The sequence below is a fragment of the Littorina saxatilis genome, linkage group LG1, assembly GCF_037325665.1.
Source record: "Littorina saxatilis isolate snail1 linkage group LG1, US_GU_Lsax_2.0, whole genome shotgun sequence".
In the NCBI taxonomy this organism is placed as follows: domain Eukaryota; kingdom Metazoa; phylum Mollusca; class Gastropoda; order Littorinimorpha; family Littorinidae; genus Littorina; species Littorina saxatilis.
The window spans coordinates 79,257,595-79,277,976 of NC_090245.1; the positions used below are offsets into that span (position 1 = coordinate 79,257,595).

The 20,382-nt window shown below is 41.6% G+C and overlaps 1 protein-coding gene across 3 annotated transcripts; it reads right to left on the reverse strand.

Moving 5' to 3' along the window:
* Positions 1-1,143: 1,143 nt before the first annotated feature.
* LOC138980636 (putative amine oxidase [copper-containing]) lies at positions 1,144-19,403 on the reverse strand. Of its 3 annotated transcripts, XM_070353557.1 has the most exons (11): positions 19,301-19,392; positions 17,844-17,891; positions 10,841-11,022; positions 8,765-8,917; positions 7,050-7,419; positions 6,261-6,650; positions 5,364-5,712; positions 4,345-4,692; positions 3,952-4,150; positions 2,783-3,301; positions 1,144-1,667 (listed from the first exon to the last, which is right to left on the reverse strand). In XM_070353557.1, the coding sequence occupies exons 3-11, from the start codon at positions 10,970-10,972 to the stop codon at positions 1,389-1,391; spliced, it is 2,739 nt and encodes a 912-aa protein (XP_070209658.1). In that variant the 5' UTR covers positions 10,973-11,022; positions 17,844-17,891; positions 19,301-19,392; the 3' UTR covers positions 1,144-1,388. The 3 variants fall into 3 exon arrangements, with proteins under 3 accessions (XP_070209658.1, XP_070209666.1, XP_070209654.1); XM_070353565.1 differs by lacking the exon at positions 17,844-17,891 and having other exon boundaries at positions 19,301-19,403; XM_070353553.1 differs by lacking the exon at positions 19,301-19,392 and having other exon boundaries at positions 17,844-17,991.
* Between the last annotated feature and the right edge of the window lie 979 nt (positions 19,404-20,382).

Here is a 20,382-nt window from a genome sequence, read left to right on the forward strand (position 1 = left end):
CGGTCAGACCGACTAACCGACAGACAGACCAACAGAAGGACAGAGTGAGTTATAGAGCTGTTGTCACAGGTTTAAAAAAAAGTTGACATTATATCTTCACAATTCAGAAGACCAACTTCATGTAGGGCCTATATGAATAAGATTAAAAGTTACAAGCGAGATCGGCAAAACACTGTCAGTCCGGAAATTTCCGTTCGTAGCGATCAGTGCTGAGTGTCTCTCAAAATCGTAATCACTTTCAGAACATCACAATCCCAATTCACGATGTCTTTGAGTAAAGTGTAAAAAACCCGAAAAAAACACCCAACCAAACACACAAAAAACAAAAACAAACAGAAAATCCACATTTGTGGCTTTGGCTGTGTGATAGTCTAACTGAAATGACTATTCCAACTTGGACCCAAATTCTAACCTTGCGCACGGCCGATTCTAGAATGGACCAGCAACAAGGGTTTCATTCTAGAATGGCACCCCTGTACTTGCGCAGGGTTAGAATTCCAACCTGGACCCGGTCCATTCTAGAATGAAACCGGATTCTAAGTTCGCGCAGAACACATACATTGCACTATCAAACAAATCAGCGAATCTTTAATTCAAAGTTAACCTGCAAAGCATAATTTTTGATTCGCCTGTACATTACCGCAACATCGCATTTATTACATTTGTGTATCGCTCATAGTTGTGCAAATTGTACAATCAGCATGTAATTACAATTTCACGATTAATACATATCGTAGTCACAAACATTAAAAGGTAAAACCTAAAGCATCATTCCCAAAGCACGTCTTAGAAAATAAATACACATCACGCGATCAAACAAATTGCACATTTGAGCCATGAAGTTTTGATTCACCAGTGGCAAAGGCAAAGATAATTCTGTGTTCATCTTGAATAAGAATTTGTAATAAACTGGAAGACAGTGTACTATAACAGAACACATCTACATTCAAGACCTTTCAATTAAATAGAACTGACTGACACAGACACAGGCACACGCACACACCAACACACACATATATACGCACATATGCACGCACGTACGCACACACAGAGACACACATCCATGCGCATAGACACACACACACACACACACACACACACACACACACACACACACGCACACACACACACACACACACATGCACGCTCGCACACACACACACACACACACACACACACACACACACACACACACACACGTCATAATTACAGGCGCCATGTCATTTTGCTGCTTGCGAGCTAGCTCTCTCTCTCTCTCTCTCTCTCTCTCTCTCTCTCTCTCTCTCTCTCTCTCTCTCTCTCTTTCATGCTCTACACAAATCCCTTACCTCCACCGAACTACCACCATTGCTTCATCCATCCATCTTTAAATATCGCTCTTCTTTCTTTTATGGATAATCCGTTGATTGTGACTGTTTCAGCCAACTATACACAGGAGGCAAGCACGTGAAGTCTGTCTCTGTCCCGTAGGTCTCAAATCTCGTCACACCGTCTAGGCTGTCGTGTTTCCCGCGAACAGCGTCACGTGACCGCATGGAAGGGCTTTCTGGGAAATAGTTGAAGGGGAGGAGCAGGATAGAGGCCTCTGTTCCCACTGTGGGTGTGTTGGGTATATCCTCCGTGTGAGGGATATGATGCATGCCTACCGTCACCCAGGTTACCAGATCCTGAAATCAGAGATTTATAAGTTAAAATGTTGTAATGTTATATATGTACGTAAACAAAGTAAAAACATGTTACATTTTTTTTATAACAACAACCATAAAAGCTAATTGTTTCAAAACCAATACCCATAAACCGGGCGGACCCGATACGACCAACGGCTCGAGCAGGTATTGGTAGCGCTATCCGTATGCGATCTCATAATTATTTGGCAATCCGGTATGAGATCTGTATTGGTAGCGCTATCAGTATGCGATCTCATAATTATTTGGCAATCCAGTATGAGATCTGTATTGGTAGCGCTATCAGTATGCGATCTCATAATTATTTGGCAATCCGGTATGAGATCTGTATTGGTAGCGCTATCAGTATGCGATCTCATAATTATTTGGCAATCCGGTATGAGATCTGTATTGGTAGCGCTATCAGTATGCGATCTCATAATTATTTGGCAATCCGGTATGAGATCAGTATTGGTAGCGCTATCAGTATGCGATCACATATTTGGCAATCCGGTATGAGATCTGCATTGGTAGCGCTATCAGTATGCGATCACATATTTGGCAATCCGGTATGAGATCTGCATTGGTAGCGCTGCCAGTATATCCTTGCGGCGATCTCATATTGGTCCGCAACGCAAATACCCGCATCGGAACATAGGACTAAAACAACCTTTAACAGGTGTTCTTATGGCCTTAAAGAGATCAATTATGTTTCGGGAGAACCGTTACGCCACTGTACTAGTTCTTTCACTGGGACATTTAAGCTTTATGCTGATTGAAGGATGGACGCAGTTTTCTGGTGGAGATGTGTCTGTGTGCTCATCTATCACGTAACATCCTCATAATTATTAAGCTAGGCTCAAACGGCTCTTAAGGACAAAAAGACGGAACATGCTAGATAAAGGCAGCTTAAGTTATGACTCAATAGTCAACACTAAATTCACTTTATTTTAGGCACAGCGATCATACTCATGATCATGATCAATGATCATCATCATCATCATCATCATCATCATCATCATCATCATCATCATCATCATCATCATCATCATCATCATCGTCGTCGTCGTCGTCGTCGTAGTCGTAGTCTCGTTTTCTTCTCATAAAAGTTAACCCACCTTGTCTACGATGCTCTCGTCATCCTTGTAGAAGTCTTCAAAGTCGACCACAGGATCGTCAGCGTCGTACATAGAGAACACGGAACTGCTTTTCGACTCTTCCTCCTTCCGGTTCGTTACCGCCATGCATTGCTGCATCCACTTCCGGCTGCGCACAGCGGGATGCGCATCTGGCAAAAACTGCTTCGAGAAGCCACGAACCTCAACTCTGTATGCCCGAGGATTTCCGAACGTGTTCTTCACCTTGTCCGTGTAGAACACGTGGTACTTGGGAGTGTCGAAGTTGTAGTGGTACAGAGCGTCCTTCTCGGTCTTTCTGACGTGATGTTTGTAGGAGATTTGCTGGAATTTTCCAGAAGAGGAGAGAGCGGAGGGTTTAAAAGAGGACAGCCACGACCAGTTTCGCTCGTCTGCCTCAAAGTCCAGCGTTTCGTACCTGTTGCTAACGCCGCCCACGTCCATGTCTAGCTTGAAGTGGAACAGGTGGTGGTGAACTGACCCCACCACATCGTCGTGTACCTGTACGGTTACAATAAAACGGATACAATCTTCAAAATGAAACAGAATAAAACGGATACTATCTTAAAAATAGATCATACATCTTTAACATGATACCATTGCTGTTATGACGATGTAAGCTGTTTGTCCAGTTGGTCCTAAAAGGATGTACATTTGTCCTAATAGGCCTTAAGATGACGTAAAACTCATTGGTCAATCAGTCAGCTGTTTGTGTTGAACATAGTTTAACTTGGGAGATCGCCGTCTTTGGCAGCTGCGACGTTGTTGTAACAATTATCAACATTACGTTCGTCGTCATTGTCAACAGCAGCACCACCACCACCACACCACCATCATCGGTAATAGCAACACCGTGATCATCACGTTTACAATGTTTTTCCTCACTTTGTTCATGTTCTGCACTGCAGGTGTAATAACTAACACTCCCATAAACTAGATTCCAGACGAAGAACAGATTATGGTGATCGTAAGTCGTGAAAAAACAATGAAAGAGGAGAGGGAGAAGAAAAAAAGGCAGGACATTGGTGATGAAAGACAGAAAAGCAACAACAAAGAACCAAGACCAACATCACAATCAACACTTCCTCAACTCACCCCCCCCCCCGCCCCCCCCGGCCCCCCCCCCCCCCCCAAGCAAATCAGCAACTCACATTAAAGCCAAAAGGGTCCTCTGCGTAGCGAAACCACTGGGACATGATGTAGCCAGTGGCATACACACGGGTCTCCATCGCGCCGTTGGCGTGGAAGACGACATCGACGATGTAGTCGTAGTTGTATTCCACGATGATGGTGCGAACGGTCAGGTAGTGGTCCACTAATCCACCATACGTCTTCCAGTCATTTTCAAACCTTTGCACAAAAATATTAAAAAAACAAGAAAGGTTACATTTTTGGAACGTTTAATTAACAAGAAAACAAAACATTTACAACAACAACAACAACAACAACAACAACAGCCAACCAATTTATCAACCAACATCAAAACCACCACCACCATCATCAACACCACTACCGCCAACACCACAACAACAAAACACACCAACCTGTGTCTTCGCAGAGGAATGCCGGAGTTGTGCTCAAAAACACAGACAGTGTTGGGCGCTCTTTCCACCTTGGGTACGCGGCTCTTGGAGTTGAGGATCCACGTGGACATAAAACTTGCATGTTCCGGACAATCCACGCCTGGAACCAAACTCCTGGCATTGTCTCCAAGACCAAAGGCACTGTCCGACAGATGCGCGAACATGGAGGAAGGATTTGCCCCGGCGTAAAGAACGGCAATCTCTTGTAAGCTGAGCTCGTACACAATTCTCTCCCCTGACCAAGTGACGTCCCACACCTGCAGCCCGGATTCCACTGAGTTTCGCACGTTGAACGACCATTCCAGGTACCTGCACAGATAGTTCAGGGTTTACTGCAGTGGAAGGTCAAAGAAATATTCAGTTTTTAAGGTACTTTAGAATATATCACAGGTATAATCATCTAACTTGCGGTCACAACGCATACACTTGTGTATTTCATCTAAAGTCGGGTTAAAACCCGGGAACATGCCCCTAATGGCTTTGCCGTGAGGGCGTAAAACTTGAATTTCTCACTCAAGGAATGGACCTTTTCAGTTGATCCCACATGCACACACGAACGCTGACTTGCCCGCAAGTTTCTCTATCTCGCTCACTGTCTCTCCAGTTTATATCTCCATTTCTTTGTCTCGCTCTCTCTGACATTCTCCTCTTGCTCTCTCTTCTCTAAAACAATAGGTTCTGAGCTCACCACATATATAGCTGCCGAAAACTGGACAACAATAGTCAGCACCAAGGCATGGAATCAAACTCAATATCACCGTATCTTTCTCTACAATTTACACCAACGAAAGAAGAAGAAGAAGAAGAAGAAGAAGAAGAAGAAGAAGAAGAAGAAGAAGAAGAAGAAGAAGAAAAGAAAAGAAAAAGAAGAAGAAATACTGCGAAGACAACCTCAACTTTTATTATCACCACCACGGCCTGGACAACAAGAAAAACTGCCACCATTTTAGTTCTCGTCGAACAAGCGGGATAACTCTTACTTGACATGCTGATCGACAATGCTGTAGCGAGACCCCTTCGGTTCGTACTGTCTCGGCGGCGGATGCGGTGTCTTGGGAAAAGGGTCCCCCCTGAGATTCAGAGACCCGGCCACAGAGCTCTCGCCGGGTACATTAACCGGGTACCTCCTTGACACTTTGTGGATGCTACCCTCCTGATAACGGGCGATCAATTCAGCAAAGGAGGAGAAAGTGGACCCAGCGTAGTAGACGAACTGCACAGCGAAGTGTCCGGGTTGCGTTTCGCCGATAACAATTTGGAGAGGCACCGGGTGGATCGTTGGGAACTCTGCGTTGTAGTAGGCAGGGAAACAGAAGGATGTCCTGTTCACTGTAAAAAGAAAGCAAAAGAGTAGGCGCATTGTTATCTTGTACTAATTCCAAACATTGTCAGCGTCTGAAGAACGTTTCATTCAGTTGGAAGTGGTAAAAAGGTTGACTTGAAAATCAGGATTTTGCTGCGACAATGCATCGGGTGTGAAGTTCAATTTTTGTTACTCTCTGACCAGTAGCACGACAGCAGTCTAGTGTGTCCAGTTGATACACATGCTCCATTCCGTTGCTACATTCAAAGCGAGGCAGTATATTTTTTTTATTATTATGTATTCTTTGTATTTTGAAGTCACTGACGTAAGTGGTTTCTCGCTTGTTTTCAATTTGAATGGCAACAGAGATATAGTAGCACGTCTGACGACTGCTCAAATGATCACTAGATTCCCGACGTTTATTCCACAAAGTAACACATTTAAATGTAGAAAGACTCAATACAAAAAAAGAAAAACAAAACCTCCACCGGTTGCAACTGTAGCATGAAGGCACATTTCTGATTTTCAAAGACAAAGTACAATGAATTACATTAAATAAACAAGAAACACTCACTCAATCCGAAGCTGATCTTCTGTCCTAAGAACATAATGCACGGGTCTTTCCAGCTCCCGGTGCAGTTAGACATGGCACCAAAACTCTCCCACAGCAAACGCTGCACCTCCGGATGACCCGTCTGTTGAGCTATAAACTGTTTCGCCTCCCCGAATCGATACACCGTAAATTTGGCAGCAGGGACGTCTTTGGTCATACGAGGGTTGATCTTGTGGTACGTGGGGCGAGGCAGCGGTCCTACGACGTACTGCCGGACGACTGGAGGCGTGTTTTTCGCGAAAAATACGGTCGCCAACGCTTCTCTGGGAGGCTGGCGGCGAGAATTATCGAGGAAATCGAGGGTGGAGGTTTTGGTTGGGACGTACAATTCTACGCTGGCGATGTAGTTTCCTTGAAAAAAAATGGAAACAAGATGTAAGGAGAGTTTTGATAGTTATACATAAAAAATAAACATGTTCTGAAAGTTCACGGAGCATTAGTTCACTGATGAATGCTAACATAGTCTTTTGTTTTGATAAATATTAGGTTCATTGAAACATTCCTAGACACATCAATTGCTCAGAAAGAGAGCAAAAAGAAAATGTAAGTTATTCAGAGAATTAGTCTTGCAGACCAGCACACCACGATTTTTTTTATCAATGCATAATTTTTCATCAAAGTAATCCGATCTGACATAATAATCTCTTCTTCTTCTTCTTCTTCTTCTTCTTCTTCTTCTTCTTCTTCTTCTTCTTCTTCTTCTTCTTCTTCTTCAAATTTTTCTACTTCTTATTATTATAAAATGCTTACCTTGATTATTACTCATTTGTATACTCAGCGACCGCTGACGAAGAAAATACTGTTGGGTAGCTTGGATTTCCTCTGACGTCAAATCTTTGAACACGTTGACGTAACCGTCATCCACGGGCGGTGGCACGTGCTCGCTGGCTTTACCACACGTGACTGATGACGTCACACAATCCATTTTCGCCGGGTTGGGTGGCGGCGGATTGGGTAAGCCAGGATCCGTTGATGGTTCTGGGTCCGGTTTTGGTGTGCCAACTGATGTGGGTGGTGATGGTGTGTGGTGCAATGGTGATGACGGTTTGCTCATTGTGGAGTTGGAGGTGTTTTGGTGGTGTCCTGGAGATCCTTGCTGATTCTCATTGTTAGGGGGAATCTGAGAAACAGATTCAAAAAATGAAAGAAATGATGTTAGGCAACATTACTTTTGGCTTCTAAACATTGCGGCTACCTATCTATAATTACGAAACACTTCGCAATTAAAAGAAAATTAAACGGACAAACACACTATCAAACAAACAACCAACCTAACGACTGACCGACAAACCGACCGACCGACCAGCCAGCCAGCCAGCCAGCCAGACAAACAGCCAGTCAGCCAGCTAGGCATCCAACCAGCCAGACAGCGAGCGAGCCAGCCAGACAGGCAACTGAATAGACAGACTTCAACAGTTATGTTCACTTTTTAAGTTAGCGACAAATTAAATATTCATACATCGGAGAAAGGGAAAGTCTCTTACCGCGAGAACACATGGTTTGCAAACATGCCATCTAAGGTGTTGCTTTTGGTGATCATAAAAAAATGAATGCGGAGACATTGAGTGCACTGACCCATGGAAACGAGGCGGACACAGGTATGACATGCATACCCCGATATCTTCTTTACTGTCACTGCATGTGTCACTTGATCGATTTATAACCTTTAGCCTAGATCATAAGATATACATAGGGATGAGCAAAAACGACAGGAATGCGTAGTTTGAACGGGAAGGAAGGCACGTCGATGACAGAAAAAAGGGTGGGGATTTGGTTGGAGGTTGGGTAAGGATTCAGAAATAAACACGGTGATGTTGATGGGGGGATGGATGGATGGATGAATGGTGTGTGTGTGTGTGTATGTGTGTGTGTGTGTGTGTGTGTGTGTGTGTGTGTGTGTGTGTGTGTGTGTGTGTGTGTGTGTGTGTGTGTATTTTAGTGTGGCGAGTGTAAGAGTTTATAGTTTTGAAAATGAAAAACATAGGAGCGAACGGACAGACAGATAGACGGATTAAGTAAGGATGAGCGCACACAGAGACGAACGAGCACAAGAACAAAAGGAATCAAGAAAGGAATTACGCAAAAAAGGAAGGAATGAAGGAACCAAGCAAACTAACACATAATCTGATGGAGCAAGCAAACATCTAAACAACCATTCATGTTATTCCTTCATCACATTCCACACATTATTATCCCAATGTATGTTAATTCGGGTCGCACCCCCCCCCCCCCCCCTTCCCTGCGTGCGTGTTTAAGTGGGACCAGCCACCTGCACTTCTGGCAATCTCGCCAAGCTCTTGCACGTACCACGTTTGATGCAACTGTGGTGGACCATACATACTATCTCTCAAAGAAACATATGAAGTAAACCCGTATCCGACCCAGCCTGGATTCGAACATTTGACCTGTGAGTCTCCTGCGCTCAAGCAACTAAGCTACCAGACTGCCCAGGTTTTAATACTTACGGTGTGATTAATGGATGGTGGTCTTTGAGCTCTGGCGACGATGAGCAGGATGACAAAAACGATGTTCATAATCACCGACACGGCCAGTGCAAACGTCTTTGTGTTTTGTCCATTGATTTTGCTTCCGTCACTCTTGTGAAGGCCTCGGAGATTCTGCAGAAGAATAAACGTTAAATGCTCATTAATACGCATCAGTGAACCGGCGTGTAATTTTGTTATCTATTTTCGTTGCTTCTATCTGCAACCGATGTCTTTACAGTTCTTATTCTGCAGCTACTATAACGTTAGGATTACATAATATTTCCAAAATGACCTTGATAAAGGTAATTCATGTCTGATGATCAGAGAAAAGAAACCTAATTCATACTTCTTTGTTTGCAGAAAAAAGTAAGGTGAGAAACTCTTTGTATAAATGAAGCAAATGACTTGTTTTAATTTTTTAAAACTTTTTTTTAACATTACTGTAAGTAGAAGTAGATCACAGAAAAAACATAAAAGAATTAGTTTTCAGCAATATTTTTTTAAACGTCCTAATTACGTTTGTGAAAACAAAGGCTGTCAGACTAAACATTTATATATTGTTGGATGTTTTGCTCAGGGTTTTATATGGAATAAGGCCAGTCCTGCCAGTCCTGCGCTTACACACATTAAAACCGGCACGGTTGGCCTAGTGGTAAGGCGTCCGCCCCGTGATCGGGAGGTCGTGGGTTCGAACCCCGGCTGGGTCATACCTAAGACTTTAAAATTGGCAATCTACAGGCTGCTCCGCCTGGCGTCTGACATTATGGGGTTAGTGCTAGGACTGATTGGTCCGGTGTCAGAATAATGTGACTGGGTGAGACATGAAGCCTGTGCTGCGACTTCTGTCTTGTGTGTGGCGCACGTTATATGTCAAAGCAGCACCGCCCTGATATGGCCCTTCGTGGTCGGCTGGGCGTTAAGCAAACAAACAAACAAACAAACAAACAAACAAACAAACAAACAAACAAACAAACAACAAACAAACAGTCCAACTGCTTTCTGTGCAGAGTGGGATATAGAAATCTTTAAAGCCACAAACCGAGACCATGAGCAACACGAACAACCTCTTTATCCTACATACGTGAGAGAGACACCCGTGAGATAATAATCGTTCAAATCACACGCGTGTATCTCATGTAAATGAGGTCATGTCAAGCAAGTCTGGCAGGGACCTGTTTTTCCACTGCTTATGATGCCAAAGTCACCGAGACAAACGTCATTATAGAAACACAAATTGCACTCGCTAATTACCCTCGATGAATCTTTAGAACTAACACGTCACGCCACACTTTCAGAGTGACGTTTCTTTGCTTTGACGTAATAGATTGCACGAGACTTTAGAAGAGATCGTGGTTCCAAAACAAGCATCTTCAATTTAGCTGCCTCGTCTGCAAGACATTTTCAGTAAAATACACGTAAGTACAGTATGTAGGATAAACAGAATACTACATGGCTTGCTGTGTCGTACCAGATTTACACTCGTTGCTTTTTCAAATAGTGAACAGCTCGCTTTCGCTCGCAGTTCAATATTTAAAAAAACAACTCGTGTAAATCTGGTACGACACAGCAAGCCATGTAGTATTCTCTATGTGTGTCCAAACATTTAAAAGTACAGTCCTTCCTATGAAAACCTGCTCAGTATATCAGTGTGTGGCTTTTAAGAAATCTATATGCCACACTGCACAACAAGCTGTTAGACTGTTGAGCTTTGGTTTGTGTTTAGGCGCAGGAATGGCTTTATCCCATCGAAAACCGCAAACCGAGACACTGAGCAAAACGAACAGCCTATTTAAAACCACAGACCTCTGTAAGTCTTAAGGCAATCATTTTAAAGTACAGTTCTTCCTATTAAAACCGTTCTGCTAAGTATATCAGTGCGTGTGTTTTCAGACATCTATATGCCACACTGCACAAACAGCATTTGGACTGTTGAGCGTTGGTTTGTGTTTAAGCAGAGGAATGGCCTTGACCCATGTAAGACCCTGACCAAAACATACACAAATATGAAAATGCTTAAGAAGGCCTGTACTTTAAAATGATTGCCTTCAGACTTACAGAGGCTATTCCGTTTCTTGCCGAGCGAGATTGACCCTTTCTTGACGGTGGACCAAACTCTGTGACGTCAGAATCCGAGCCGGACTCCGATCCGACCATCAGGGCCTGCTTTTCCGGCCGTCTGGCAGCCATCTTGTGACGTCACAACGCGCAACACTAATCAGGGCTTTAGTCGGTTCAGTCTGAAAATGAGAGTCAAACTATATTTTTCAGCCGAGAGAGAGAGAGAGAGAGAGAGAGAGAGAGAGAGAGAGAGAGAGAGAGAGAGAGAGAGAGAGAGAGAGAGAGAGAGAGAGAGGGAGAGAGAGAGATAGAGATAGAGAGAGAGAGGAGAGAGAGAGAGAGAGAGAGAGAGAGAGAGATCACAGACAGACAGACAGACAGACAGACAGAGAGAAAGGGACAGACAGAGACAGAGAGACAGACAGACAGACAGACAGACAGACAGACAGACAGACAGACAGGCACAGAATAATTAGAAAAAATAAATCCTGTTTGAACTAATCAAACAACCAAAAAGACAAAGACACAAACAAACACACAAAGAAGGAAAGAAACAAACCGAATCACCCTAAGCATTCAATCATCTCTGCAAATGGTTAACAATGTAAATAAACTTACAAAGACAAAAATGCAAACCGACGGTCACGTACAGAGAGACAGACACACTGACAGCTGAAAAGCAGACATACAAACTAAAAAAAAACACACCACCAAACAACAGTTTTAAAACACAGAATACTATCAATAAACTAATACAAAAGAATAATACTGTTACTGATATTCAGACTATGCTTATACCTACCGATACAGGAATATAATTGTTTCAAGTGACATTTGTATTGCTTTGATACTAAGAAGGTTCATTGGCAAAGAACAGGGATAAATATGGAAATAATATTCCCTGTGTGCCTGCCTCGATTGTTCTCTGCCTGCCTATTTGTCCGACACCATTAACAGGCGTTACGTGTGTGTGTGTGTGTACGTGCGTGCGCGCGCGCGCGCGTGCGTGTGTGTGTGTGTGTGTGTGTGTGCGTGTGTGCGTGCGTGTGTGTGTGTGTGTGTGTGTGTGTGTGGGTGTGGGTGTGTATATATATATATATATGTGTGTGTGTGTGTGTATGTATATATATATATATATATATATATATATATATATGTGTGTGTGTGTGTGTGTGTGTGTGCATGCGCGCGCGCGCAATTGTGTGTGTGTGTTTGTGTGTGTTCCAACGATGTGTAGTGTTGTTGTTGTTTCATGCTTAACCAGCTACTATTCATCCCTCTCCTCGAAAACCCTCCCCACCCACCCCCGACACCTTGCCCCCTCCCCCAACACGTGTCTACCTCTCCTGACATGACAATTTCCTACTGCCATAAATCCTGCCACTACTACCAATAAATCAGACACCCAAGTACAGGAGGGTACAGATCCGATCGCGTACAAATGTAAAAGGATTAATTCTAACGTTACCGGCGATAATGAAAATGCCTTCCTTTAACAAACTCCGTATATATCAGTAACTGACATAAGATGATTGGTGGCTTGTTGTTAAACCAGCTGTTCTGTCGGTCCGAGTGGAGCATAATCGTCTTCTGTATCATCGTTACCGACCAAGGTCGAAGGTGAAATGATGACGTACAGCATTGCTCGTTCTGTGTTTGCGGTGTAGTAGTCCATTCACGCAAATGTATGCGCTCAAATGTATGTTCTTTTTGAATATGCTAGGCCGTTATATAATTTTGCTTTTATCTGCCATATCGGAAAGACACGTTTCAATGTCAGATAGAAACACATCAATATAACAAACGCCACAAAAGGAATTGACACCACTTTAAAAATAGGTTCTGTGATTGTAATGAATCGCTCAGATGCCCCATCTAATTAGCAGACCCTCGTTTATCTGATTCTCGGCATGTCATCATATTCAAAAGTCTGTATCATAAGGTCTGTCGGGCAATTATCTCTATTTTAGCACACTTGTTTCAACAAACTCGATTTTCCCCACTTAAATCTTGTACTTTTTGTGTCGCGTTTTCCAAACCTCAATCTTAAATTATTAATTCAAAAATGCAGAATATTAACATATCGCATGAAAAGAGAGTGTGCCTTAAATGTCAGTCTGGATACCTTTGTGTCGAATTTCATTAGATTCTGTCTTTAGCGTAGTTTGAATTTGACAAATTCAGGAAGATGTTTGTGCATGTGGATTTTCGGAGGAGGTTTTAAACATTTCAACAGTTGTATGAAACAGCAAAAAAGTAAACATGATTGACATGATCATATCTAATTAAGCATATCATCACGGAATTCTTTTCTGCAACCCCCCCTCCCCCCTGCTTCCTCCTGTATTTATTCCCGTTAAACGCTACTTTGCAACAGTGTGTGTATGTGCGTGCACGCACACACAAACTCGAACGCACGCACGCACGCAGTTACGCACGCACGCACGCACGCACGCACACACGCATGCTCTCAAAAACATGTACAACCCTTCTGTTTGCGAACATTCTGTTTCTAGAAAATCCTTATGATTGAAATAATGTTTTTACATTATCTGCTGAAACCATGATCATTTATCCTTTCTCTATCTTTGTAGAAAAAAAGGGGCGCTTAGGTGAGCAATAGCAATGAAAAGGGTCCAAGGGTTTATATTTGTTTGGGTTGGTTTAAGCAATATTATCAGTAAAGTGACATACGTCACAATTGTTTTACAAATCATCTGGTTTTAATTAACCGTTTTAATAAAAGCGATTGAGCTATATTGAAATTCTGTGCTCTCGAGCTTTTTCCCTTTATGAATAAAAGATAAATAAACAAAGCAAAAAACAAAAACAAATTTAAAACCAAACCAAAACACTAACAGCTGAATTAAAAAACACACACACTCAACAGCCTACTCTTTTAACCACCTGCCCTCAACCGTAGAATATTTTATTCCCTACTACACTATTTGCAAGTAATATTTCTCGGACATGTGTTTGCGGGAATTGTACATTTGAGCCACGCGTCTGCGTATGATATCTGAACAAATCACACGGCATACAATACAAAATGTGCTTTTTCGTGAGACAGTTAATTAACGCGTACGTGGCTACTCACAAATAAAACGGGTAACAGATTGTCGGGGAAACAAATGCAATTACTCTATAAGCTAATAACTTTTACCTCATTTGACATGTCTCACTCTCACGCGCAGTCATTATTGTTCTACTTTTATCTCAGCCAACAGCTCCTCGCGTTTTTTTTGTTTTAGATGTTACCTTCATAATGGTATAGACCATTTTCTACATCACCATAAATTCGTTGAGGCTTTCTCTGGCATAGGACAGCCTGGGTCAAGGTCTTCAAATACACACCACGAACACGTTTTGCATCTACATCTTGGTTCAAAATACAACTACAGCCTCCATTTATCTTCTACAACTTCAGCTTCGATCCAACTACAACGATCACAGCTTCGATCCTACTTAAAAACACAGGTTCGATCCAACTACATTAAGCACAGCTTCGATCCAACTACAACCACCACAGCTTCGATCCAACTACAACCACTGCAGCTTCGATCCAACTACAACAACCACAGCTTCGATCCAACTACAACAACCACAGCTTCGATCCAACAAAAAACAAGCACAGTTTCGATCCAACTTAAAAAATAAACAGCTTCGATCCAACTACAACAACCACAGCTTCGATCCAACTACAACAACCACAGCTTCGATCCAACTACAACAACCACAGCTTCGATCCAACTACAACAACCACAGCTTCGATCCAACTACAACAACCACAGCTTCGATCCAACTTACAACCACTATAGCCTCGATCCAACTACAACAGTCACAGCGTGGTTTTATAGACAGTTTTTTCTTCTTCTTCGATCCTGTCCACCTCGATTTTTCTTTTCTTTTTCACAACTACTATCAGGGTTTCACCCCGGGAACATGCCCTTAATGGTTTTACCGTGAGGGCATAAAATAACCGTTACCCCCGGCCGGCGTACGGGAGAATCCCTCCACCTTGACACACATCAACACACTGCAGTCTGCCTGCGTTCAGTGAAGGGTGGGAATATTTTGCAGAGTTAATGTTGTAATTGACACGTCGGAGCACTTAATTCATCAAAAATACTAGCTCTGCACAGGTAGCGCACAGCCTGCTGATTTATGGTATGTGTCCACGTGGAGGGATGTCAAGGACTGGACGGGCATACGCATAGGCCTACGAGAAGAAAGGTTTTGTTGTTGTTTGTCTTTTAAACCTTTGATCCCTCCTCTATCGCACTGACACGTAAGAACTCGTCAGCAGACGTGTGCATAATTTATGTACATGTTTGTTGTTGTTGGGAATACATGGTTTTCACCATATTTGCAGGCTTGATTGTATTACTTTTGTTGTTGTTGTTGTTGTTGTTGTTGTTGTTGTTGTTGTTGTTGTTGTTGTTGTTGTTGTTGTTATGTTGGAATTGTCGTCATCATATCGACGGAATCACGAGTGTAATAGACGAATTCTGGATGTAACTCGGGTGTGTATGCGTTGTAAAAGAGTGAATACTCTTTCTTTCACTGAGGCAAGTTTCCCAAACGTGCTCCTTGTCCACGTGTTTCAGACACACCCCTCGCAAGTGACAGGCCTTTAATGTCACGCGGGAAAGTTTGCCTCAATAAAAGCAAGAGTATTCCCTCTTTCACAACCCATACAAACCCGACATAGTTATTTCCGAACACTGTCTATTTAGGGGCAACCCAATGCACGTGCAAATGGTGTTTTTTGCAATAGAGTTGCAGGCTTATTATAAACAACATAATTTTTCACTGGAAATGTTGCTTGTTTTTTTTACTTACTATTTAAAGTGAACAGCTCAGATCATGGGTAATTTTAACACCTTCACATTTAAATGCTTATTTTATAGCCATCCATTGAATTGAGAAGAAAACAAAGCATACTAAACTGCTAAGCATGAATCAAACAATAAGAAAATAAAAAGAACCAACAGCATCGTTTTGTATGTGTGGGTAGTAAACACGTTTTATTTACAAAACACGGCGGAAAATGGCGACAAATTTCTTGCACAGCGACAGGTCACTTTCTTCAACCAATGCCAGTACTTTCATACATGACAAAGGAAAGCAAATATGGCCTGAATAATAAAGTTATAGTGTTCCTTTGTGTGTCTGAGTGATAAACTGTTTTAACAACTTACAACTATCTTCTGAAACGTAATTGCACTCAGCAGATTTGTCTTCCGCTCATAACTTTCTTGTCACACGGTCTTTGCGACAAACAGATAGATCGCATTCTCGCAGAAAATCATTGACAACACAGACCAGTCATTTTTAGCATTGCAATTGGGAAGGGCTACTATAATAGTGTGTTTTAAGAAAGAAAAACATTATAGTATCGGCAGAACACGACCAAATGAGTTTTCGTGTCACAGCGTTATGGGCGTGAGATATTTTTAGACGTTTTGTTCTCACGCTGTAGCAAAATCATTGACAACACAGACAAGTCAGTTTTAGCATAGACATTGGGAAGGGCTACTATTATAGTGTGATTTAGGAAAGAAAAACATTATAGTATCGGCAGAACACGACCAAATGAGTTTGCGTTTTGGGCGTGAGATTGTTTTTTTTCACACTGCAGATCATATCTCAAAAACTACTGAGTGGATCTTTATGAAATTTGATATGGATATTTTTGACTGGATTTTCTCATAGAAGGTTTTTCCGTTTATTGATAGGACAGTTTGATGACGTCATATTTTACCGTTTGCCAAAAGGTCGAGGCAGCACTTTCACAGTTACAGTTTTTCATCAATTTGATCGAATTTCTTATCACACAATCTCAGATTTAGGCCAGATTATGGGATTGCATTTCAGCTTGGTCACTTAAAGTTTTGTTATTGAAATGCTTGTTCGAAATATGTCATTTTTTCAAATTTTTTAAAACTATTATTTAAAACAGAAAATTTATATTGGTGTATTCCCTATTGCGTCTTGTATCTAAAACTATATAGTTGTGTTGTTTTGTATTGATAATTATGCTTAAAAATTAAGAAAACCGATAAATAACCACTATTTCTATTTATGAAAAAAGACACTCAAAAACAACTTCTATCTATTCCTTATCATTTTCTGATTCCAAATATTTATAGTTTAATGGTGTTTGACGTTGAAAATATGCTCAAACTTAACAAACTCGGATCGTTGAATGGAAATTATACTTCCAAGCTCCAAAAGCACGTCATTTCAAGTGTGGAACACGCTCATGATGTCATACTGAAAGGTGATGAATTATGGCTTCACCTTGCGATGTTTCATTTCAAACATGGTAACATTTTTAAAGGGGTTTCTTTCTCAGATTTTTGTTTGCCCTCTGTCTGTCTCTCTATGTCTCCGTCGGTCTGACTGATTCAATTAAATGTGTAATTACTTAGTTTTGCAAAAGTCAAACTAAGTATGATATACCTTATTGATTCAGGTCTCTAAATTCTTATTGTAAAATTGTGAGTTTTATTCAAAGCAAATTTAATTGGTGTTTTAAACTCAATAATGGGGCATGCTGTGATGAGTAGAAGAATGTGTGTTTACGAGCAGAAAAAGCCCATCAAAGTCAAGAATCGTGTTTTTCTTTTTCTATGTTCACCTTGTAGCTTCATACAGACACTAAGCAACAGTGTAGTACCACTTCCAGTGCAATATCTTGTACTTTAATTTTGACCATCTGTGTAACACTTTATTGACCCATGATCTGAGCTGTTCACATAAACAACAAACACCATTTGCACTGGAAGTTTCGCTTCTCCTCTTCCTCAGCTATGAACAACACATATCTTCATTGGACATTTTGCTTCTCCTTCCTTTGCTATTAACAACACACATTTTTAAGGGGAAATTTGCCTTCTCCTTTCAGTGCCGTAAGCAAGACAACATGTTCACTTTCAGTTTTACCTCTCCTTCTTGTACTCTAACAAAGACAGATTTTGACTAAAATGTCACCTACCCGTGTTTGTGCTAATTCCCAAAGAAAACGCCACACTTCCTCACTGTGCTGAAATCAAAATATTTTTGTTACTGAAATTTGTTTACTCCTTGTGTTGTCACCGAGACAAATGTCCACTTACAAGTACTGAGCTTCTCTCTCCTGTGTGGTTCGTGACAGAACCTTTTAGAAACGTCCCAACTTGAAGTCAAACACAACACATGCGGTGCAAAAGACCATTACGAAAGACACGAGACGCAAGACAAAAAGCATCTTTGGGGCGATAAATGTCCCCGCAGGGTATAATCTAATCGACAATTCGACTTGTCAACAGGAGATATGCTTTATTGACCGGAGAAAATCATAACTGTCAAGGTATCAACAATTCAGCTTCAGAAGTCTGCAGGGGTTCATTTTTAAAGGCACAGTCCTTCCCGCGGAAGCGACTCGGTTCACTAGCTCGGCTCTGGCCTGGCTTTTACGCAGGAAGTGGCCATCCCACCACTTGGACACATACACTCGACCAACAGCCGGGCTGCTTTCTGTGCAGAGCGTTGTTTTTATGAATGTATTTCTTACAAAGCTTTGACCATCGTGGTGAGCAGAACAGTTTTTACCGGAAGGACTGTGCCTTTAAGTAATGTCTTGCGGAATCCAGATTCCTATGGCTTAAACTTCCCTTTACTTGTGTTTGAACACGCTAAGCTGTGACTTTAAATGAAAAAAAATGAAAAAAAAGGGGAAAGAAACAACCACAAAGGGTCGAAAAAAATCCTTATAATAAAACTCCAGAGATAAAGATATAAACATCCACCGTAAACAGAGAAAAGACATGAATACAAAACAAAAACAATCAAAGAAAGCGAATCATCGTTTGAAAAGGAGAATATTATAATCTTTACTGTAACAAAACATAAATACTTTTACTGACGAAATAAAGGCGGAGAGAGAGAGAGAGAGAGAGAGAGAGAGAGAGAGAGAGAGAGAGAGAGAGAGAGAGAGAGAGAGAGAGAGAGAGAGAGAGAGAGAGAGAGAGAGAGAGAGAGAGAGAGAGAGAGAGAGAGAGGAACGAAAACACAACAACAACAACAACAACAACAACAACAACAACAACAACAACAACAACAACAAACAAACAAACAAGCAAACAAACACACACACAAATAAAAATCCCAACAACAAATAAAATAATAACGAATAGACGAAGATAATCGAAATACACACTTAAACAAGCGGTCAATTGATAAACAGCACCAAATAAAAGGACGACAGAGAGTCAGACATAGAGACATGCAGAACGAAAGACGGAAAGAAAAAAAGAAAGAAAGAAAGAAACAGTAGATCGAAAGTAGGACCGATCGACCGACAAACCGACCGACCGATAGACAGACAGACAAGTTGACGTGACAAGCAGTCAGACAAGCAGACAGACAGGCAGCCTCGCATTCCCCAAACCAAAATGCTCCATATTAGCCTACCTGAGAAGGAAGATGCGTTCATTATGATTTCTGACAGAGGAGTGATCTACTGTGATATTTGGAAGCAAGCTGACACAAATGTGAACCCAGTGGTGACAATAAAAGCTTTGGAAATCTGCTCTTTCAGGTCTCAGAGGGCCATATATTCCACTGGAGCATGCGCAGACCATGTGCACGCGGATATCGTACGAACCACAGGTATTGGAAACCAAGGGACGAGTTTATTGGTGAAATGCTGGAGTAGCCATATTAAGGTGGTTGCATATTGCGAGTAGTGTTGTTGTTGGTATTAGCGCAGTTGTAAAACTAGAGAGGTAACATAATATTCAACAGTCCACCATGTATCGTTATGTCCCTTGAACATGAAAATAAAGTTGGAAAAATAAAACTTCAACGTCAAAATTATCGCTTTTCCCCACGAGTTTGGCTCAGTTTCAACTCACTACCGCAGTTCTCTCTGTCTGCAAGGTGTGTATTTTCACCTTGCGACATCCTCCCAAAGTTTGGATCACTATTCTTGAACATTACCTTGTGTTGGTCTTTTGTCTTTACCTGTGTCCGTGTCCAGTGACTTGTTATATTATTGGAACCTACAGCCTCCGTTTTCGAGAATGTAAACTCACACGGTATTCCTTTGCGCTTTTGTCCGTTATTTTGGAAGCACAGGTAGAGTTCAGTCTGTGAATCACAGTACTTTTTTCAAAACATATTTTAATTTGTGTCGTGAAAATAAACCTTTTCAAAGCGAAGAAGAAACAACAACAACAACAACAACAACAACAACAACAACAACAACAACAACAACAACAACAACAACAACAACAACAACAACCGAACAGCCGAATTTGTAGTTCGAAGTCCTGTTGTGCACACCTTGAACATTAATATTTACTTACGTGGACGCATAAGATATTGTTGTCTGTGTATACGATCTGAGATGAGCAGCCATAGATAAACGTTTAATGAATAGACCACCGAGACTGGCAGTGCGGGAAAAGAGAGAGAGAGAGAAAGAGAGAGAGAGACAAATGACAATGACAATGACAATGACAAATTCTTTATTTACGAGGGTAATGGCATAA